At 42.4% G+C, this 23,482-nt stretch overlaps 1 protein-coding gene across 1 annotated transcript in view; it reads left to right on the forward strand.

The window, feature by feature from the left end:
* Positions 1–23,039, forward strand: part of LOC121198712 (meiosis inhibitor protein 1-like) — a 49,075-nt gene extending 26,036 nt beyond the window's left edge. The window contains exons 18-32 of the mRNA XM_041063011.1: positions 191–371; positions 1,908–2,058; positions 2,868–3,053; positions 3,297–3,428; positions 3,593–3,782; positions 7,585–7,701; positions 8,479–8,589; positions 10,112–10,293; positions 11,180–11,264; positions 12,673–12,857; positions 16,242–16,323; positions 16,670–16,776; positions 17,385–17,516; positions 21,491–21,618; positions 22,377–23,039. Coding sequence (XP_040918945.1) covers positions 191–371; positions 1,908–2,058; positions 2,868–3,053; positions 3,297–3,428; positions 3,593–3,782; positions 7,585–7,701; positions 8,479–8,589; positions 10,112–10,293; positions 11,180–11,264; positions 12,673–12,857; positions 16,242–16,323; positions 16,670–16,776; positions 17,385–17,516; positions 21,491–21,618; positions 22,377–22,431 — 2,024 coding nt within the window. The 3' untranslated portion in view covers positions 22,432–23,039. The remainder of the gene's footprint in view (positions 1–190; positions 372–1,907; positions 2,059–2,867; positions 3,054–3,296; positions 3,429–3,592; positions 3,783–7,584; positions 7,702–8,478; positions 8,590–10,111; positions 10,294–11,179; positions 11,265–12,672; positions 12,858–16,241; positions 16,324–16,669; positions 16,777–17,384; positions 17,517–21,490; positions 21,619–22,376) is intronic.
* Positions 23,040–23,482: the final 443 nt, after the last annotated feature.

The raw sequence follows: 23,482 nt of genomic DNA on the forward strand, positions 1-23,482 counted from the left end.
TTCTGCTGTGTTTTACTTTATTCCATCCTTCATCCATATTCTCTCCTCTTTCTTTTCTTCTCTCTCTCTCTCTCTCTCTCTCTCGCTCACTCTCACCCTCTTTCTATAACTTTGTCCTGTTCCTACTTTTTGCATTGTTTATTAAACCTTTACTTTCTGTTTCTGTTGTACTTCCTTGCTCATCCCCCAGGTGCTGAGGAGGTGGAGAATCTTCTGCTGTACAACCTTCCCTCTCTGTGCTGTCGTCTGTCTGACTGGCCCTCTCTGCTGTGTGAGAATCCAGGACTCCAGCTGTGTGAATATAAAGGGCCAAGGGCCACTCAGTTCTGTCTGGTGATAATTCTGCACCTTGCCTTGCAGCAAGGAGACAGGTAAGATGGTGCTGAAAGAGGAGAATGGCATTTGGTTTTGCAGACATTTTGCTTATTAAAAAGCGAAATCTCACGAGCTGGTAATTGGAGTATTGAAGTATTTCAGTATCAATAAAAAGCATTTTACTGATACAAATTCTAAACACGTGTGCGGTACTGCTGCAGAGTGGTTTTGTAAGAAGGGGAAGCCTAATCTGAGTCAGGTATACAGACTTTGCAGCATCTACTTGCACCTTAAAATGCGCCTTTGAGTAAGCCAGTAATTTCCTGACTCTGTGGCAGCTGAGTAGCTCTTGGTAGCACTGTATTACCTGTGCTTAGGGAATCAATATAAGGAGTAAAATGTCACCACACCTCTTTGTACTCTATACTAGTGCTGGCAGCCAGCCAGCTGCACCACTAGTCTGTGCCCCAGTTTTGTCTGTCTATAAAACTGGGAGTATGGCTTCGATGATATTGCCTTAACCAAATGTTACATCTTCTCAATATTGAGGTGAAGTTTTTTATAGAGATGTCAGAAGTGCTTCCAGAAATATTTGACAATAATAAAAGTAATTTTGAGAAACGTTCATTATTAATGTGGATGATGATGATGAAACAGAGACATTCATTGTTGATTTTACTCAGCTTCAAGTTTAATAACTTGAGAAAATGTCTTCACAAAGGACCGCTTGGCTTTGCTTTAATGACAGCAGAAAATACAACATTTGAGCTCTATCACAGTAATGAAATATCCAAAATCCCAGCTGGTAGCTGGTGTCATATCACAGCATCAGAATTATATCAGTATATCACTTGGTCCTACCCAAAAAAAAAAAAAAAAGGCCAGCTGGTTTTGCATGTTGCTGTAGATCTCTCCCTGCTCTAGTAGCACTGCCATGGCCCATTGAGGGTTTTCTTAAGTACATATTTTATGGCCTCAGAGAGACATCAGCTTCTTTGGAAAGTTTAATCTGTCCTTCAGTGGAACCTCGGCTATGCATTACCCCCGGGGAAGGAGATGAAAGCCTCTCCCTGCCACTGTGTGGTCTCATCAAGATTAATGGTAGCTGTGGCCAGAGATTTACATAGTGTAGGAGGGCTGAGTGTGTGTAGTGTATGTGTACAAGATGATAGGATCTGTGTATACGTGTGTGTGTGTTTGTGATGGTATAGATTTTTCTGCACTGTGTTCGTGTGTGTGTGTGTATTTTTGCGTGAGAAAGGGCGATAGCAAGTTTGCGACATCAACATGGCCCTGGAGCACTTTGTCTGCTTTGCACACAGAGTTTGTGTGTTTGTCCACATTATTACCCCCTCACACTGAGCGTGTCTGCTGAGGTTTGTTTGACATTCATGTGTTTTTGTGTCTTTGTGTTTGTATACATTCAGATGTAAATGTTTGGTCACATCTGTGGGTATTTGTAATATTGTAAGTTAATGTCATCATTAGTGTGTGTGTGTGTGTGTGTGTGTGTGTGTCTCTCTCTCTCTCTCTCTCTCTCTCTCTCTCTCTCTCTCTCTCTCTCTCTCTCTCTCTCTCTCTCTCTCTCTCAGGCTCCTCCCAGACCAGACAGTGTTCTCCTGTGTGATGTGGCTGTTGCGTTCAGTGCAGGAGCAGGGCAGCTGTGCCCCGCCTCGCTCTGTGCTCCGCTCTGCCCTCTACCTGCTGGCAGTGACACAGGACAAGAGCCCCAGCCTGGATGGGGTAACTGATCAGTTCACTGAACACACATCAACACACACTGTGTAGGTTACAAAGGTAGTGCAGTAGTAAACCTCCATACCTTGCAGATCATAACTGTTAGGGAGATTTTCGTCATGTTGACTCAGACTCATTTTCATACATTTTCAGTGTTTTGAACTGTTTTACCATTCATCCCTTATCTTTGATGCTTACCAAAATACACCTTAACAACCAAGACAAAAAGTCTGCTGTCAGTTTTTTTTATTTTTTTTTTTATTTTCTGTTCTTTGAATCAACCTAACAATGTGAAAAAAATCCTCAAGTCCTATTGTTATATTTTTTTTTACACTGCTTGTGTACCGACAAGCAGTGCCACATTAACATGTCAAAATTTCATCAAGATGAAGGTGCTCAACGTGATGTTGTTTTCTGTGCACAGAGAAAGAGAACAGCATGTACCAGGACTAGAGTTCTGTTCGGTTTAATGTGGAAACCATTAATGTGGAGGCCATGAAGAGCTGAGAATCCAAGCTTGACAGCTCATGTTCATCTTTTGATGCAAAATCCATATTGTGCTGCAGATGATTCAGCGGCAGTAATAATAATTATGGCTTAACCTTTTTTTTAAGCTAGTAACAGTAGTATATGTGTGTGTACATACAGATGCTGTACAGAATATGTCCTGTTGTGACTAAGGTCTCTACTTTAGTGGGGTTTAAAAAGCAGTCTCACATTTGGGTTCTGAAGAAAAACAAACCCTTTTTGACGTGTGTGTGTGTGTGTGTGTGTGTGCTCATCTTTTTCAATCTTTCTTTACCAACCTTCTCAAGGTTCATTTGAACTGCATCAGTAAGGCACTCTCCTCTTGCCAAAGCTTCTCCTCCCTCTACTTCCACCATCCTGCACTCCTCCATTTCATCTGTCACTATCCGGAGCTAGCAGAGAAATTTGGGCCCTTGGTCCTGGAACTTTGGCTGACCGAGCAGGCACAGCACACAGATGCAGGGCAGACCATGGTAAGGGCAGAGTTGTTTCACTTCTATCTCAGACTCACTTTACTATAGTAAATGAGTAATTTTCACCGACTTAATTGAATGTGCTTGACTTGTTTCACTCCAACAAGTTTCACCAATTAATCTCACTCCAGCAGAGTAAGTGTTGCATGTGATGTGTTAGACTGTTTTTTAATTCCCTTTGAACTCTCGCAAATGGAAATCAGAACTGATGAAAAGGTGGTTGCTTTTCTTTCCTGGGTGTAGGCAGACGTACGGGAGGAGGGAGAGAAGAGAGAAAGCCGTGCAGATGAGAGGCAGGATCAGGAGCCAGACACAGAAACCACAGAGCTTCTGACTCTGATAGAGAAGTACCCAGCTGTCATACTGACCCTACTGGTGAGAACCAAACAGGAACTTGGATTTATTTGCTGTTGCATTGTGTCACACTCATAAGACTCGTGTCCCATTGCACAGTATCAGATAATACTGATACAGACAATAGTGTTTGTTTTAAAGTTTGCCTGTCGTTGTATTTGTCTTGTTTGTTTGTATGACGACAGGACATGCTTTGCACCAGGGAGGGCCCCCTGGCACAGCGAGCCCTGGGGGTACTGGAAGTGCTTTTGCGTGGTCAGAGAGACTATGAGCTGGATTTGTGTACCAAACTTAGACCAGCCCTTCTCCAGGCACTACAGAGGCTCAGTGTGGAGAACGTGGGCCATGGGCTCGAACAGGGAGGCACTAAACAGGGTAAGAGACCATATACTCACAGGAGAAGAATATCATTATGTAGAGGTTCTGTTTCATCCTTTGAAAAAACACTTTTGAGGCAAAAATCTGTTCAATTCAGCTACCCCATGGCTCAAATTTATTTCAAGGGATAGGATGAGATGTACTGTAATGGAAGACATTGGGAAGTTTGGTACTGTGTTGTTTCAGTTTAAGAATTTGTTGAGTTTTATGATTAGTGAGGCAGTGTTTTTATCAAGAAAGCTCCTTGTAGAGGTGATGAAAACTGGAACAGCGGTTTTCATTTACACTTTTACTAGCAATTCATTGGAAATTCAGAGATAAATCACCCTGCATAAATCCTTTATGACAGCTTCATGCACCTGCAGTGCAGTGATGAAGCATTAATGGATTCTTTCATATGAAATTAATGCGAATCAATCAGGGAGTTTTGAATATGTTATGCTTGATCACAACTTCTGATAACAGAGCATATTTTAAACAGACTGCACTCTGAACCACACCCTCTCTATTCTGTGTCTGGCTCCTAGATTCAGCGTTTACCACACTATCACTGCATGCACACATGCTGTAAACATATATAATCCCATAGACTCAGAGAGACACATACACAGACCTACTGTTTCTTCTAATTTAATCACACTGAACCAATTTATACCACTTTATGGTTTAGCTTCCTCATGGGCCATAAACCTGTCAATTGTTTTGTCTTTTGATGATGAAAACTGCACTGTTGTCTATTAAAGCTTACTGGTCTCTGCTGTGCAGACACATCGTTTAAGGAGTTAACTGTTCTCAGTTTTTCAAACCTCTTAGCTTAGTCATACACTGTGGCCAAATTTAGACACAGCAGCGCTCACTAATACCTTAATAACTTTCTGGCTCTTATGGCTGCAGAATCTATCGCTGCAATAATACGTTTAGCTCCTCACACAAAAGAATGTCACCCATTTTTGCAAAGATTTTCTACAGCAGTGACTGTTCACTATCATGCTGCAAGTTAAATGCCAACAGATTTGATTTGACGCCCAGTTATATCTCATTAAAGCACAGATACAGTTAAATAGAGCTAATAGATTGAGATAAATGTGGCTGTTTGCTCTCCTGAGTTTACATTTTATGATGCAGGCATCGTTTTGTTTTCTTCCTGGGTGTTTTTCTGCCTCAGTCATAGATATTAAAACTTAGCATAGCAAATGAAAGCTTTAAATGAAACTGTCTCGTCCCTATACAGGCTCATACACATAGTACACCCACACACGTGTACACACACACGCACATACATACACTCACGGGTTTACCCAGTGGACTCCTAAACTGTGAGATGTAATAGAACAAATCCACCCTGACAGTTTTTTTTCTCCCCACACAGCAAACACCGAAAGAGTTACTTAATTAAATCGCAGTTTTATAAACAGCCAGCAGCAGCAGCCACACCTGGGCTGTTTGGTCTCAGATGCCCATCTCTTCGTATTGACCGAATAGTTATTTTTGATTAAGAAAAGCTATTTTGGTTAAATGTGTCTCCACAGAATTCCCACTACATAGCGTGTACCTCACATTTGATGAGACCAGCACATTACAAGAAAACAAAATGATGCAAACTTGTCACTTCTATCAGTGTTTCATGTTCTTACCACAAATGGTTGTGTGCCGTTGCTGCCATTTATAAAATACAGTATAGAGTCAATAAAAACGTGCTTTAAATCAGTTTTTAAATCAGAATTTAATTAAATAAGACTAAATCTGACCAAGCATTCTGTGGCAACTTTTACTATAATAATTTTTGGACACACCCAGTTAGCGGTGTCGTTGCCTTGGGTGTGGGTCCCAAGTACATGTGTGCAGGTGGAGTCACACACATTGCTGTCTGCTCCTTGTTTAGGGAATGGATCATTCCAGTCAGATCTGAGAAGGTCAACAAACTCTATTTAAATAATGACATGGAAATAACAGTTGGTATAAACAGAGTAAGACATCTATAAAGTTACTTTCATAGATTAATTGGTCCATTTGGCACAAGCGAAAGCACTTAGTTTAATTATTCTCACATAGTGGATCATTTGATAGAATACCTGTGCCCATTTAGGTTTGTTGGGTCATTCACCCTTGCAATGTTTTCTTTCTGATGGTTGCACAGTGTTATAAAGACAGAATTGAACGCAGGCTGATTACAGTCACATTAAGAGAGAGTGGTATTAAAAAATTAAATAGGGTGTTATGTCTTTTAGTAGCGTAAAATGGTTAGTTTATATGTCGGTAATATGGGGTTGTGATGGTGCTGTTTGTTTTAACTCTCCTGCCAGGCAAACTTGGTTTTGACTGAAATGTAATCTCAGAGTGTCTCACAAAACTTGGTTTGTTTTAAATTGGAAGGAAATAGCAAAGCAGTTCCCAGAACACTGTCGCCACTGATTAATGTTTAAAGGGAAGAACCATTAATCCATTAAAACAAATCCTCCCAGCATCCTTTGTCAATACAGACAGTGCGATGCCAGTTTATCTACATGACTACCTGTTTGAAACCTATAGCACTGATTTTTTTTTTTCACCACAGCAGTATCAGTGTGCATAAGGCTGTTATTATTATTTAGATTGGTTTCAGCTTTGATAAAATGTTAGTTTTAAACCTCAGTATTCAGATAGCATGAATTAAGGAAAGAGCAAAAAGGCAAATCTTGACTTAATAACAATAATACAATATGATCATGTCATCACAATGCAAATTCACGAAAAGTGAATTCATATAGTTCCTCGATAATGTTACTGTTGTTCGGTGTAGGTTTGATTCTTGTGAAATCAAATGCTGTCCTGTCCAGATGAGGCAGTGCATGAACTCTTAAAGGTCTATAGGTTCAGCTCTGTGCATGCTTATCTGGTGCTGTAGTGTGCTTTAGGTAGAGGTGTCTGCCAGATGGCATTATTATATCTGTTTACTTGACCAGGTTAATGAGCGCTGCTGAAGGGCACAACACCAGTGGACCAGCTGGGGGATTCAGAAACTGTTGCTGTGGTTAGCCTCTGCCTGCTTTATGCTCATCCCAGGCCCTGTGGGGATTACAGACTGTTATCCTGCATGTGTTCCAGTTCAGCCCTCTGTAATTTGCATTAATATATACTTTACATTAGCCTCTAATGCGGCGGCATCCCAAGGGGAGATATTTTAATGTTATGCACTACAGTGGTGAAGGGAGTATGTAGATGACTATTCTGCCTGATCTTTCTCCAGTCTCTATCCTGATAGTGTGGCCCCGCGCTTTGTCTCCTTGCATCTCGTCTCCCTCTTCACATTCCCTCTCTGCTTTCTCTCTGTGAGTTTCTTCCACCCTGAACCCTCCCTGGATCCAGACTCTGAATATTGTAATTTAAGCATTCACAGTCATCTTAACATTTTATGAGTTTTTTTTTTTCTTCTTGCTTCTTCTTGATGATCACTGTTTGCTCCAGCCACCTCTTGCTGGCAAACAACAACATCATGAAGTCCACAAGTCAATGCAAGATACTCTCACTTGTTTAAGATATTAGTTTGTCCTCTACTTTGGCTTTACTGAAAACTAGGAGTCTTTTACTTGCACCCTCATCTTTTTCTCTCTCCCTCAAACACATATACACACAGTTGTATATGTGTGTTGTTCACTCTTGTCTCTTTTAACTGTTTAATTGAGTTCTTCTCCCTCACTCACTTTCATTGTGTTCATATTTAGTTAGTTAGTTATGTATCTGCCTTCCTGTGTCTTTCTCCCACCTCTTTTCTAAGTTTCCTTTTTCCAGTCGTACTTTGTTTCTTTCTCTCTTTGTTTAGCAGTGAACTCACTCCCTCTGGTGCTGAAGCTGCTTTGTGTGACGCAGGCCACCGACCCGCCTTCATCTTCCTCCTATGGCAAGATGGATGGAGTGCACTTCAAGCTGTTCTACCATGGTGAGGTCGAAAGGTGCTGCAAGCAGGTTGTACTGAGCGTAGTCCTCATCTATTAGCATACACCCTCAAACAGTTTCTATACATTGTTTACATTAGTCTGTGTTGTTAATCACACGCCCTACTTTACAGGCAGATTCAATAAAGCACTTGCTAGATACAGAAATGCTACAATACAGACACACAACCATCTAGCGACTGTACCACAGCTTTTCTGTGGTTTGTTGTGCTGCTTCCTTCACCCGAGTGGAGGCCTCGCTCATCTTTGATTTAATATCATCAACAAACCTACTCAGGTGAACGCTCACTGCTGATGTGCAAATGAAAACGCTGTTCAGAAATTTACCCGACGTGTCTTCTAGCATATTATGATTTGAAGCCCATTATTATTAGAGACATATTCGCTTTGCTTTTTGCCTCGATGTCAACTCCCCTCATCCCTCTGTGCCTTACTGCTTAGTTTAGCCTTTTTATTGCATTAGTAGAACTTCATTATGTGTTTTTAGTGATATTTTCCAGCCCCTCATGTTTGACATTTTCACCAGCAGATCAGATTAATTCAATTTTTACCTACTGATGGAAGACATGGTGTGACAGGAAGAAAACGACAAAGCTCAGCTTGTTGCATTTTATCTGTCTGTCACATTATGTGTCAGTGTCTGTGGATGAAATGTTTATCAAATGCTTTTGAGAACACTGCAGATAAAATATATGAGAGACAAGTGAGCCACCAGCCAACAGACTTGAATGTGTGTGTCTTTGTGTGTTTGTGTGTGTCAGTAAGTAATATAGCAGGACGGTTGAAGCCTACTAACACAGAGAGCCTGCTGCCTGCCTTCAGCTACCTGTATTGCTGTCTCAGTCAGTCCCCTGCACACTGCACTGACAGAGGTTAGACACACTCTCCCTGTCTCTCTAACTCCGTGTCTCTCTACCTTCACGTATTTGTCTGACTGTCTTTACAGTCCTGACATTGCATCTTTCACACACTCTGCCTCTTCCACCCTCGGCACATTTCTGTCTCGGTCTCTCCGTCCCTCTCTTTCAACGTCTCTCCCCTTCTGCCCTGTTTTGACAGAGGTGAGAGGTTGACCTTGACAAGTGTGTAGCATTGAGACCCAGGAAATAATAAGCATACAGCTTGACACCTGCTGCACGTCTTTATGGTACACAGGCTGTGGCTCAGTCTTGGACACTGTCTTAGACACTTGTGCACATATAGTCATGCTGTCAAGTCTGAGACTTTCTCACACATTTACACAAAAGTGCTCAGGGTTGAGTTGTCACCTTGCTAAGCCAAAGTATTGCATACGCATCGACAAAACCACACATGCAAACACATACTCCCCACACCCCCTTTAATTAACAAGGTTAGCACACTAAGTTCAGAGATATCACACAAACACACTGAACACAAACAGTTTATCTTTTTGCAGATAAGAGAAAAACATATAGAATAATCAGAATCAAGAGAAAACAAAAACCATTCTTGAAACCTATAAAGCCAAAAGAAAACTGGAATCAGTAAATCAAAATATAGAGGAAATAGCTTCATTATGAAACTTATCATTACATATTGAATAGAACTGATTTTATTACAAGCAAAATGATTTGCCTGCACGAGCTTCCAAAAACAAAAGCTGGTTTATTGTTAATAAGGTGAGGTTAGTGGCCTGGGAGCAGGGGTACCATTGGGAAGCAAAGCTAATTATGCCCATAGCATTGCTTTACAGCCTCTGCTGCAGCCTACCTACATCCACCATCTGCTTCCTCACCTCAAGTGGTCAGTTTACAAATGCTAGTTATTTATTTCAGCCTCGAGCCGGAAGCTGTTTCAGCTGATGGTGTGTTGTACAGGAATAGGAACATGTTCCTCTGTCTCAACTCAAATTTTCGGATATTATAACTTTAAATACTATGAAATTATAATTTTTCTAGTACTTACAGTTGACCTGGTTGGCTGCCTATGTACTGTATATAACCCCATTATTATGCTAATCATTTGCACTTGTATTCTGTTCATTTTTGCTGATGCTATAACCTCGTTTCTACATCACATGTTAAGTCAAATCAAAATGTACGTGCACCTTGCTTGATCAGCACTGAGGTGGCAGGCTTGTGCTGTGTGTTTGAATGTGGGCCGGTGTGTGTGTATGTGATTTGAGTTTGAATGTGTGTCAAGTTTAACAAGCCTAACACACATTCCACAGTTGGCGTTGGCGAGTTCCAGAGACCTCACAGGTGCCACAAAGAAGTGAAAGCGTGTGTGTTTGCATAATTGTGGGTGGGTGCACGCAGCACGTCACTGTGTAGTCATCCAGACCAACTGCTACTCACACACACACACACACGCTGACACACACAAGTGCGGATCCCATCAAAGTGTGATGACATAGTGCCTTCTCCTCTCCAGCTGTCTCCATGCTGCTCTCCAACAGTGGACTGATGGACCAGCTGCAGACAGCCCTCTCCTCCTCCACCTCCTCCTCTGCTCCATCCCTCTCCCCATCAGCCTGTCCGCCTTCAGCCCTGCTGTGCTGCAGCCATCTACTCCTGTCCTCCCTCATTACCTTGCAGCGTGTTCACTCCGCTCAGGTACACACGACAGCTCTGCTTTGCTCTTATCACAATTTCAGGATAAAACTTCCCACAGTCGAGGCGTCTTCAAGGGCAAGACTCAAAACATACAGCGAAATAGAGCCATAGATTCAGGTGTGGGCCGCAGAATACAAAACACCAACTGGATCCGTTTGATATACATCAGCCACAACATCAACTGTTGCCGCAAAGGGCTGTCCTTGGCAACAATGTTTAGATAGATGGTACATGTCAAAGTAACATCTACATGAACGCCAGGACCAAGGGTTTGCCAACAGAACATTGCTCCCATAGTTCATTCTGTCATCCCAAGCTAAACAATGCACATGCACCCTGCCGACCACAAGATGTAGAAGAAAACATGATTCATCAGACCAGGCCACCTTCTTCCACTGCTCTGTGATTCGTAGGCGCTTTCGGCGGTGGACAGGGGTCAGTGTGGACACTCTGACTAGTCTGTGGCTGCACAGCCCCACACACACATCAAGCTCTAATACACTGTGTGTCCTGACACCTGTCTATCATAGTCATCATTAACTTTTTCAGCAATTTGCCCATTTTTCCTGCTTCCAACGCATCAGCTTCATGAGCTGACTGTTCACTTGCTGCCTAATATATCCCACCCCTTGACAGGTGCCAGTGTAACGACATAATCAATGTTATTCACATTACCTGTCAGTGGTTTTAATGTTGTGGCTGGTTGTTGTCTGTCACAGTAAAGTTGTGGTGTAAAACAGTGCACATTCTTCTCTGCTCTCTGCCGGAACTGTAGGGATAATATGTTCTTACTTGCAATGAGAGATTTTTGGCCCTAGTCTTGTTATTCTTCTCATTCTCCCCTCTCTCCCTTGTTCTTTCCTGCTCTCTTTCTCCATTATTTAAGGTCCATAAGAGCATCAGTTGGAGCCTGGACGCAGCTGTGCAGCGACTCCTTGTTCAGAAGAGAAACACAGACAATCTCTTGCTGGGTAACAGACTCAGAATTTTAGCCGATAATTATTTTTGAAAGACTTCTGCCCTTGGCAGGCAGCAGATGCTAAAACATCAGCAATGCATGTGCTATGCTCATCTCAAGTGCGTGTAACGGCTCATGTTTTCTCTTTTTGCCTTTGTGTTCTTGTTTCTCCCCGTGTTGTGTACTCTATCAATCTCTCCTCACTTCATCCTCTCTGTAATTTTGTGTGCATTTGCAAACAGACTAGAGCATGTGTAAAACCGAGACACCTCCGTGGAAATGAGTAGGGTTTGGTTCAGATTTGAACAGCGTCTGGCAAACCTGATTACTGCAGCAGCTCTCCATATGCTGAATAAACCTCAGGATAGACTAACGAGGCTCACCAGCGTTTGGTTTACGTGTATTCTTCCATGGGCAAAGTGACTGTTTGTCAGTGTTTTATCCTTGGCAGAGGTAACCAAACCCTGGGCATGCATTTCACACACTTTCATTATATTAAGTGGCTCACATCCCGCTGCACCGCTTGGAGACAGATCATCCCTGCTGCTCCTGTGTCTTTGTCTGTCAGCTGGATAAGTGGCCTGTCAGGATTGCTGTGATGTATTGGCTCCTTCCCTCTGCCTTCCAATCTCTCTTTCTCTCTTTCTTTCTTTCTTTCTTTCTTTCTTTCTTTTTCTCTCTTCACTCCTTCTCTCGCTCCATCTCCTCTCTGGTTTTCTGTCTCTTAGTTGTTTTGTTTTGTTTTTTTTTTTCCCACTCTTATGCTTTACATTCTACATTTCTTTTTCCATCCATTCATCTTTCCATCTCTCTTTCTGTGCTTTGTCTCTGCTCCCTTTCTTTTGCTGCGACTAATTGAGTCCTCCCTCCCTCAGAGAGCTCTAATCTCGGTGTGCATGGCACAAGTGCAATTCACATGGCTGGCAGCTCTCAGTTTGGACCCCGCTGTGTTTTAGCAATCATTTTGGCCATGTCTCTCTCTTTATCTCCATCACTACTTTGATCCCTCAGTCTTGTGGACCTTCCTCCAACCTTGTCTCTCACTGCCTCACACACTCTCTCTCTCTACACTCTGCCCTGACATCTGTAACTTCTTGCCCCACCCTTTCCGTCCCATATCAATTCAAAAATTCCCCACGGTTCCTTTTATCTGTTATTCTGCATCTCCTCTGTGCTTTTATCTCCTCTGCTACCCGCTTTTAATATATTTTTCTATTTTAAACTTCCACTTCCCACTCACTCCCTTCTGTTCTGCTGTGTACCTGTTCCTCCTGTGGCATTGCCCTCCATTTGTTTGCTTTCTCCTCTTCCTCCTGCTCTCCTGTGTGTTTAAGCGTTCCATCTTGTTCTAATTCCCCTTGACTTTCCAGCCACTTACCAGTTCTCCTTTTCTCCTCCTCTCTCTCACTTTCTCTTTCCAGTCAGCTTCCTGAAGTTGCTGCAGGTTCTACTTGATGTTGACCTAGCTTCAGCAGTGGTATGTGTGAGCACCGGTCCTGGCTTGGTCGGGCCCAGACCCCTGGACGTCCAAGATGGAGCCTTGTACCCGCTTGGCTCCAGAGGGGCCCAGTTCCTCTCAACTGCTCTCAGCGGACTTCTGTTGCAGGTTGTAATAGTTTGGGGGGATTTATATATCTCTCTTTATGTGTGTGTGTGTGTGTGTGTGTGTGTGTGTGTGTGTGTGTGTGTGAGAGAGAGAGAGTGAGATGGTCTGCACAAGCCCTAAAAAGGAAACTATGAGGGAGATTTAGGGCAAAATAAATTACTGTAGACACAGTTTGACCATTAAGCTAATGGTCAGTACAGTCAATCTGTAAATACTGGTATAGATAGCTCAGTTGTTTTTGCTGTTTGCTGTTGCTGTGTATGCTCTTAAACACAATATGGATTTTACATCAACATTGTTTGTGAGAGGCGGAAATAACAGAGAACACCTACAGTAACGTCTGTGTTGTAATGAAAGGTGGAGGGCTACCAGATGTATCGTTTTAATGGCTAAAAATTTAGCTGCTCTTGTGTTAAAGGACGATTCCAGCTGTGAACAACAACAATATCGTTTTGAAAGGTGGCTTGAAGAGCAGGGGTACATAATGAAAGACTAGTGGGACGTGCACAGCCATTCTCTAATGCAGCCTTTTTATTCTTAATTCTATAAATCGGCAAATAATGACTTGGGATGCTCAAAGTGTTCATTGAAAGAGTCAAAAACAAAACGATTATGTCAGATTTATCAGTGTCAATCTATTCTCAAACAGACGTACATAACCATGTGCTCACACAGCTATGGGCTTAACCAAGACTTTAGCACCCAATAAAAAAACATTTTCAAACCTTAGCATTGTTTGAAAACAACCCCCTAAAACCTCAGGGCTTTCTGAAAAACCTGACAGAATTATTAGCGTTCTCTAAAACCTTTATTTCCCAGCCTCTGGAAGAGAAAGAAACATGAAATAAAAACCTCCTTTGAGAGCTCAAGCCTTCGATTTTATTCTAAATTAATGGCTTTGCCCTAAAGTTCATCAACATTTTTTGAAGAATCAATAGACCAAAAAGAAAATTTAACTGAAAATCATCTAAAACGCGTTCATCCATCTCTGTGTTGTGTCTGGTATGTGCGTATGAGGATGCCCTCCCTGTCTTTCTTTACTTTCACTCCAACCTGTATCTCTTGCAGCAGAGATAACATAAAGGTAATCTTTTAAGTCTTTTACAGCTTGACATTGAACCTGCCTTTCACAAACAAGGTTGTGCAGAAAATGAGATTGCAATTGATTTAGCAGTTAGCATAATGGAATGGCACACCAGTGCAGAGCAATCACAGGTGTCTCCAAAATGTTATTACATGTAGCTGGGTGTATTGACTTTGGTTACTTATTGCAAAAGAGGCAGACGGGTGTCCCACCGGCATTCATTTTACATTAAATAGGTGCAGCACTACTTCTCCCGGGTGGGAGCCGGCACAGATTAAGAACCACCAATATGGTCCAAAACATCAGTGCCAGCTGAGATTACAAAGAATCTAATGTACTAACGTCAGCTGTGCTCTGAACTACTACATATGTTGATACTTGCACAGCCCCTTGATTTTTATTGTTGTTTCAAGCTGGTAATTTTTTTTATGATCAAAGCAGCGCTCCGCCATCACCATGCACAGAGGTACCGCGTAAATACGAAGCACTAAAGCGGTCTATCACACAACCAAGTGTATTGGCTGCTGCCTTCACTGCCAAGTCTGAACAGCCACACAATAAAAGTCAATTCAATTTTTCTATTTAACTCAAGCTAAAACATTGTGAATCAATGAATCACAAGGCTTTCAGGAGTTATGAGTGGCACCAAAATGAGTGTGTAATGCATTTCGACCGCATCCATAAACTGGAGGTGAGATACACACTGAATGTAGCTCACTTCCAGGACACATTGTCCACTAAATTGACATAAACTCAAATTATTTTTAAAACCCTGACACACTCATGCAGTAGCACATAATGACCAAATTGTGAGGCTTTGTACTTGAAACGTGAAAAGGAAGTTGAAGCAGTGAGAGTGCAAGCAAATATCAAAGAGAAACCGCCACAGGCAGTTCCTCTAACAAGGATAAGCAGCGTGGAAACAGTTTAGATGAACAAGGAACTCCTAAATCTGCAGATAGAGAGGTCGTGTGGATACACACGGGTCAAGAGTAGTTGTGGGAGGGTGTGTGTAAGCCTGTTACCCTGTTTATTTCAGTGGCTAAACCTTCAAATGTAATGCTACAGGCACATGTTGATTTTGGTGTACGCTTCCAGTGCACCGATCATTTGATTATATTGATGTTATATTGAGCAGCGTTACACATACCAAATGTAAAGCTCAATTATGAGAAGTAAACAGAAACATTAACATATATATTTGCTAAAGAGATATTAATGTAGTTGAGTTTGGCAGTCTAAAAATAATCTGGATGAAACAAGCGAGCTGTGGGATAATTGGGTATCGTGCGTGTTGTGTTTCTTTTTTATCCGATGCCTGTGCTGCAGCGATGCCAGCCTCTGGTTCCACACCAGTGGCATTTCCTCTCTGTATAAAAGACTGTAGTGCTGAACTGAGCTTCAGCTCTGGTTCAGTGCTCTGTAGTCTGCCGTTCAGCGGCTGATGAGTAACAGTTCCCAGCTCCTCTCCTCTCTCCTCTGTTTTGCTCTCTTTGCTCCTTAATGCTCTGGTTTGGTGGCAGGAAGAAACGAAATGCTGCAGCTCCAGAGTTCCTCTCCTCTCCTCTCCTCTCCTCTCCTCTCCTCTCCTCTCCTCTCCTATCCTGTCTTTTCCTCTCTTCTTAGCTTGTTCTCTCCCATCTTTGCTCCCCTTACGCTTTCTTGACTCATCTCTCCTCTTTTTCTTTGTCTCCCTTTCTCCTCACTGTTCATTTAAACCTGTCCTTTCATCTTACTGTCCGCTTCTGTCCTTTCTCTTACCTCCAGCCTCTTCATCTCCCTCGCTTGCTCATTCCCACCCACTCATAAATTTGACTCCTTTCTTCTCTCCTCCTCTCTGCTTCAGGATTAGGGTGCAACTCTCCGCTGTCGTCTCTATATCCACCTGGCCTACTTCAGTATTTTTGGACACTACATAGGGCTCACTGCCAGCACCCCCACTGTGGGAGAGACATGCATTATCAAAACCTCACTCAGTTGCTCTCTCCAGTCTTCCCTTGTTCTCCGTTTTGTTTCTGGCTGCATCTCTGTCCGTTGGCGAGCATGTGTCTGTGGGATACTGTGTGTGTGTGTGTGTGTGTGTGTGTATGTCTGTTTCCTGTGCATCTGTTGCTGTGTTTGTGTTCATATCTGTCTAGTCAGAGTAAGCGCATCACATTTCTGTGGCTCTCATGACTTGCAGCGATATGACATTTATGATATTTTAGAGATGGAAGATGTCTAAAAAGATGCTCTTCATTTTTATGCGTATGCTCGTCTTCCCTCTCATGTTTCGCTCTGCCCTGTCTCTTTCTCTTTAGAAGCACGAGCTGTTGCTGAGAGCCTCAGTCAACTGTCTGAGCTCCTTGCTGGGCTTCCTCCAGAGGAAGAGTCAAGTTACAGGTACCAGACAGAGGTAGACAGTTTGGGAATGAGTTAGTGTGCACGTGTACATGAGGTGAAAAAAAAACAAGGTGTGATAATAAAATGATATTTTAGGGTATTTGTACTGTGTCTGTTCATTTGTGTATCTGTGTAGCATTCATGTTTTTTTTTATACATGCTTTGCGTCTTGATGTTGTGTCTTATGGCTAAGTTTTCAGTCGTTAACCACTTTATGTAATTGCACCAGGAGGAATAGAGCAAAATTAAACCGCATTGATCTGAATTAGGCATCCTGACATGTCATTTTTCTCCCCCTGGCTTTGTTTTCCGTGTGTGTGTGTGTCTGTGTGTGTGTGTGTGCTAGCGAAATATGTGGTGTGTCAGCCATGGAGTCGATTCCTCCTCTGCTGCCTGCTCAGCTCAGGAGAGAGCTGCCTTCTGCACCCTGCCATTCTCAGACTCATCTCACTTGTGAGAGGTTTAACACACACACACACACACACACACACACACACACACACACACACACACACACACACACTCAAAATGCCACTCACACCAAGTATAATTTCTTGGGCATGTTTTTGAGAACTAATAAATATTTATATTATATTAAAAGTATCGAAAGTTATGAGAGTGAATACAGTACAGTGTTGTTACACAATACAACCCAGAAATTAAAGAAACCTTATTATCATATTTTGTGTTGTGAGCTGTGGCTGTAAACACTTTTTTTCATTTATTATTCAGTGAACACAAGGGAGGAACTCCTGGTCAGCTGTAACCCACTGAGACACACGTTGCACAGTACTGATGGGATTTTATACAAAACTGTAGCAGATTTAATTGATTTCTACTTTAATAAATTAAATTTACTTCGATAGTATAACATGTTTATTATCGCCTCGATTCTTTATGCTTTCCTCTGTTTATTTCTGCCTCTTTGGGTGTTTTTTTTATTCTTTGTCTTTTTGCCATCCTCACGTCCTCAGTCTAATTCTCCTGTGTTTTTTAGTGACTGCATCTGTGCATGATTGTGCATTTTTATGTGTACATCTGTGTGTTTGTGTCCTCTGCAGCTCCTGCAGCACAGCAGCACGGCAGTGCTGTGGGAGCCTGACCTGCTCCAGGTGATAGAGGCGGTGGAGAGGAAGGGGGTGAAGGAGCTCAGTCAGGAAGCAGCACAGGCCCTCAGGGTCTTCCTCACACAGGTAGACCTGTGCACACAGATACACACACATGCACGCTTAGACACACACACACACACAGATAAAGTAATGAAAACATTGCGTGGATTCTCACAGCAATAGGCTTTTTACACGCTGGCACCTGTGAAAATAAATATTCATTGAATGAATGAATTACAAAAGGAATCAAGTTCAGACAAAGTTGGATATCAGCCGGGTTCACACTGTGTTTATATTACTTTGAAATTTTTATTCATTTGCTGTGGAGAACAGCACGGGCAGCAAAACACAGAGAGGGGAGAGGGGAAATGTTGATGGGAAAGACCAGGTTTGTTTATGCAAATAAAACAGAAGCATTTTGCAGAGCAGCTGCAGCATAATGCCAATTTACAACAGTAGCCTGAGTGTTGGACTTTATTACACTTCACATGCTGGTGCCAGGTGAAAGGCTGATTGAGAGCTTTCATTTAATGTTGAAGTGATCAAAGATAAAGTGTAAGGTCAGAGGTCGTTGAGGATGTCGTCTTGGTACTTGTGGTCTGTGGTCTGCAGTCTGAAATACGGGCTGTGGTCTGAAGCTGATGTCTGAAGCTGATGTCTCCATAAACACATACAGACTAAGTTGCTTCTTAAGCAGCTGCCTGCAACAGATCTCACACAAACAGCCTTGTGTTCTCCCCACTCTGCACCTTGCTTCCTGTCTTGTAATTGTTTTGTTAATGATCAGGCACCTCAGTCGACACAAAGGAAAGACTTACTGCTATCTAATAGCACTTGTCATCGACATTAATTCAGTAACCTCAGCTGTTAGTGGTAAATACGCTTCAGGCTTTTTTTGCTGATGTTGGATGTAAACCCCACCAGTCAACAGTGTTGTTGGTCTGAAGGCCTCTACTGTTTGTAGAACGATGAATTACAACAGCTTATTTCCATTAGTCTACACTGTTCTGTGCTTGCTCTGCGTATCCATCAAAGATGGGAATTGTTAGCCAGCAGTTACACTGAAATTTCTCTCCAACACTGGGAACAGAACAACAGGTTCAGCAAAATACCAACATGTGGTTGTGACACTTGGGCTTTTGTTTCCACCACCATGCAAATAGAATCCTCAAGGTTAGCATTTTACTGTGGTGTATTCAGAAATGAGTTGTGTGCCATTTGAGTAGCACAAACACAAAATGGCATAAAATGCCCGTGGCTGTGCAGTTTATTGTGTATATAACACTTTTTCCCCACCTGTAACATTGCGATATTGTTAATGTAGAAACACTGAGTTTAGAAATGTACAGCCTCCTACCAAAAGTTCATAAGCCTCTTATACAGTTCATCTCATTCACCAAATAACACAGATTAGCCCCAGAAAAATTTATTAGGAACACCCCTTTAATTTCATAACAGCCTGAATTCTTCCAGGCATTGATTCCAAAGTATCTTGGAAAATTTCTGTCACAAATCACTTCATATCTGCAGATTTGTCAGCTGCGTCTGGTGATTGGGTCTGGTGATTGCTTTTGTAGCCCGTCCACCTCAACGTTGGACATGTTGTTCCCTCTGTGATGCTCCTCTGCTCAGCACAGATGTCAAGAAACCATCTGAGTTACTGCAGCCTTTCAGCTCCAACCAGTCTGACCCTCCTCCTCTGACCTGAAGTTCCTGACCTCTGCATGATTTTATACACTGCACTGCTGCCACATGATTGGCTGATTGGACAGTTGCACAGAGACCATTTGGGTTTGGGTTATCAAACACAGAAGGAACAGCAGCATAGCTCAAATAGCTCAAATTCGGCATCGTATCCATATATGATCAGAAACACGTTTAGTATTCTGAGCGTAGCTGAGAATCAGAGGAGCGACTGAAAGACGGCTGCAGATCCCAGTGCAGTGTGTACCAGGGAATCATGAACTGTGTGTGTGTGTCTCATGTTCTTCTGTTTGTGGGGACATTGAGGCAGTTTAGGGGAAGGCAGGGTACAGTGTGACAGACACACGTCTCTTAACAGACTCACAACAGTATGGTTTTTCTGTCATCTGTCATTGCTCTAGTCTGTCACACACACACACACACACCACTTGTACACATTAAACCTTCTTAGGTTTTGTTGATCTGTGTTTGTACTGAAGTGTAATCTCAGTTCATGCATAAGCTGTCTGTGCATGTTTGTCTGTGATCTGGTATCATACCATTATCTTACTTCCTCCCCATGAGTCATGACAACTGAGTCAACTGAGAGTGTGTGCGCGCGTGTGTGTTTATACAAATGCTGTGAGCACACATGCATTATTTGCTTCTGCAGCTTTAGCCCCTGGCTGTTTCCGCCTCTTAATACATTTGCATGTTTGTCTTCCTGTCTCTTACTCTGTGTGTAATGTCTGTGTGTGATGCAGTGGCCAGTGTTTAGAGTAAGCAGCGGTGAAGCCGCCTCAGCTTGTGCTGCGTATTGAGCTTGTCAGATCGGAGCTGATCTTAGGGGAGAGCCTCTTGTTAGAATTTCTAAAGCCTGCAGACTTCTAATAATTTTCCACAGTCTGGAGGGAATCTGTCATCCATCACTCTTTCTATCCCTTTCATTCTCGCTTACACAAACCCGGCCTTTCGCTTTCTACCGTTTTCTGTCTCTCCCTCTATTCTTGTGCTTCCTCTCTCCTTTTCTTTTTGCACTCCAAATTGTTTTCACCCCAGTAACTCCACTTCCTTCACCTCTGTTTCCCCCTTTTGCTCTTTTCAATTACTAAACAGCGTTGGAGCCATTTCTTTATTCTGCCCTTTGCTTCACCCGTCTGTTCCTCAAAATACCATCCTCTAGAGTCACTTGATGGGAACTGTTGCCAAATAAAAACAGCTTTAACTTTGAGTGCAACACTCACTTGTGCATGAAGATCCTTGAACGCTGCTTCTCTCTCGGGAAACTTGTTAAAGTTTCAATTTTTTTTTTGGTTTCTGCCAACCAAATATACTGAAGTTGTAGTCGTCAGTTATTATCTTGCCTTGTTGGTGTCAAATCAAAAATGAATCTTGCCAGAGTAGTGTAAGTAAGCACAGACACTGTGGGAGTCCAGCTGATCTTCACAAAGATCGTGTAGTTTTGGAACCTTGTTTTGTTCATTCCTGCTCTTTTTATGTTCGACACCAGCTGGAACATCCGGCTGACATTCACAGCTCTTCGTTCTGGATGTGGAGATCAAAGCCAGCGGTGTGATTAAGTAACTGCGGATCCGCTCACGTACTTTTAAGTGACCTTTGGTTCGTCTTTGAACCTGTGGCTCATGCAGGGGAGCAGACGAGTGGCAGCTCTGTGCCGGCACTTGGCGGTTCTTCATGAACAAACTGGAACAGTGATCCCTGTATTCAGAATCTGCTTCCCTGTTGAGGCTGCGTGGAGCTGCTGTAGATGCCCTGCGACCTTTTACCTTTTGAAGAGTTTTCATATATTCTCTGCAAGATTTTCATTTTCTTTACACTGCTTACAACAAGTGTTCACCCTTCCTTATTGCCTAAAGTATACAGTTAAATCTACAGAATAGCTTTATTTGCTGCTCCACAGCCTTTGTACGCTTTTTATCTCCTGTATGTGCCTTTGACAGCTGAAATAAATAGTTTCATTTTTGTGGTAGAAGCGGTTCCTGTCTTGCTTACTTATTTAGCACTCTGCAAATCCCCTGTGTGTGTGTCTCTGTGTGTGTGTCCCTCTGCTCTTGAATGCTCTAATTCTACAAACAAAAATTTCCCTGTTGAAGTCAAAAATGTATTTTCTATCGTTTTTAAGAAAATTTTTATCACCCACTTTAAGCCTTAAGCCTCTTTTGATTTTATTTTTCCAGTTTCTGGTTTTGTCCTCTCATCCCCCTCTTTACAGCCTGTTAACCTTTAGTCCCAGTATTGTCATCTCTCGCTCTCTCTCTCTCTCTCTTCATGCTGCTCCTCTCTCTGGCCTGTTTCTCTTCTCCCTTCTAACTCAACAAAATAAAAAAAATCTCACGCTTCTTTTGTTCATTCAGATCCAGAGCAGAGTGTTGCAGCCACCACTCACAGAGGAGCACAAGCAGAGAGTGAGCGATGTGATGGAGGCCCTCGGCCCGCAGACGCCAACCGAGAGCTGCGGCCCCAGCGTGTCAAGCAACGTCCTGTATCCCTCACCTGAAGTCAGACACACTCATAAACACCTCTGAACTATATGAAACAAACACATGCTGACACACCGCACTATGCAGGCACATGCACTCTCACCTATACATGAGCCACAGCTCACGCTCTGCAAAAACCTCAAACATGCCTCTGTAAGTCTGAGGGCTGTTGGGAAAGCAGCAACACGTACACATGCACACACACTCTCAGCACAGCACACTGAGGACGCTAACCATACTGTACTTCACTGTCAGCAGAGCGTCGTCATTGATTTTCTCTAGAAATTTATTGAATGTCTGTGTTGTGCTTTTCACTTAACCTCTTTCAAAGTGTGTTGTACAACAGAATCGTTACTGTATTTCAGTCAGAGTCAGTGCTCAAAGGCTCTTTACATCTGTCTTGCTGATTGACTCTCTCTCTCTCTCTCTCTCTCTCTCTCTCTCTCTCTCTTTCACAAACACACACACACACACACACACACACACACACACACTTTCTGCCTTTCATCCAGTCACACACTCATATTCTTTGTGTGGAACACTGTGACTTAAACAGTAGTTCACTACAAAACATGCTCATAAAAATATTTTACACTCATATGTTCAGCAAACACAGTGTTTGAATACACTGAAGTGAAACCTAATAATATTTTTTGAACATTGTTTGCTTTCAGAAATGTTTTTTTCTCACTCACACACACACACACACACACACCATCTCTCCCACCTTGTTTCACTGCTCCTTAACTCTTGTCTGCAGGCATGTTGGAGATGTGTCCATCTGTTTGGCTGACTTCACTCTGAAAACAGGCTGATGTTCAGACTGATACTGAGTCTAGGAATTATTACACCTTTAGTGTGACAGTTCTTTTCATTGTTCTTTTATTGTTACGTCTTTGATTCCTAAACATGTTTTGCTTTTCTTTACTTCTTCTCTTAAAGCAGCACATGCTCCTGCCTGAGTTTTTAGATAGTTTACAGCATGTACTTGATCTTTGAAAGTAATTTCAGTTTACAGGCAGTGCTAAAGAAACAAAAGCTCAACTATGGTCTTTAGTTATTATGCAGCAATCCAGCATTATAACAAATACCAAGTCTAAAACCTATCTGTGCCTGTGTTATAGACCAACCTCAGTGCTTGTGATACTTTTTGAGTGATGCTGTATTTAAGCACACTATACCAGGGTATCTCTGTTATTTCCAAGACCACCTTAAGTTCATATTCAGATATCCATCCACCTCATTTGGACATTTTTGTGTTTATAAAAATGTGATTTCTTTTTGAATGTTTCAACTGTGGAGTGACAGAAGTGGTCAAGGTGAAACCTGCCATTACTGCAGCCATTTGTTACTGGGATACAAGTCATTTTCATGGATTCTGTTAATAAGCTGACTTTCTATCAAATTAAAAGCCACTGCAAAATTAAAATACTGCTTTGAATCCCATGGGGCCCTGGGGTGTTAAACAGAAGTGAAAATAATACATTTAACTTTATTGTAGAACAAATTCCTGTGGTTCATGCAACACATGGAAATGAAAGAAGTAATGAACATGGTCATTGCAGTGGTTATCGCCATCCCACACCTCAGTCCTCAGCTCTTTCTTTCTTTACCATGCCCACGGAGGAGGTTTTGACTCAGTGAGGGTTGTGGTTGTACAAAACTGTAGACTAGAAAAACTGGTTTGCCATCATCGCCTGTAGGCTTCATCGAGCTGTAGGTTTGTGAGATTGTGGCACCTCAGAGGCCACTGGTGTGTTCCACAGTGACTGTGATGTGGACAAGAGTCCGCTTCTGTGGGGAGCAGCTGCTGTTTGTGATGTGCTCGGGAAGATGTCAGATGTTTAGAGGACCTTTTAACTATGA

This window comes from Toxotes jaculatrix, chromosome 18, assembly GCF_017976425.1.
Source record: "Toxotes jaculatrix isolate fToxJac2 chromosome 18, fToxJac2.pri, whole genome shotgun sequence".
Lineage (NCBI taxonomy): Eukaryota > Metazoa > Chordata > Actinopteri > Toxotidae > Toxotes > Toxotes jaculatrix.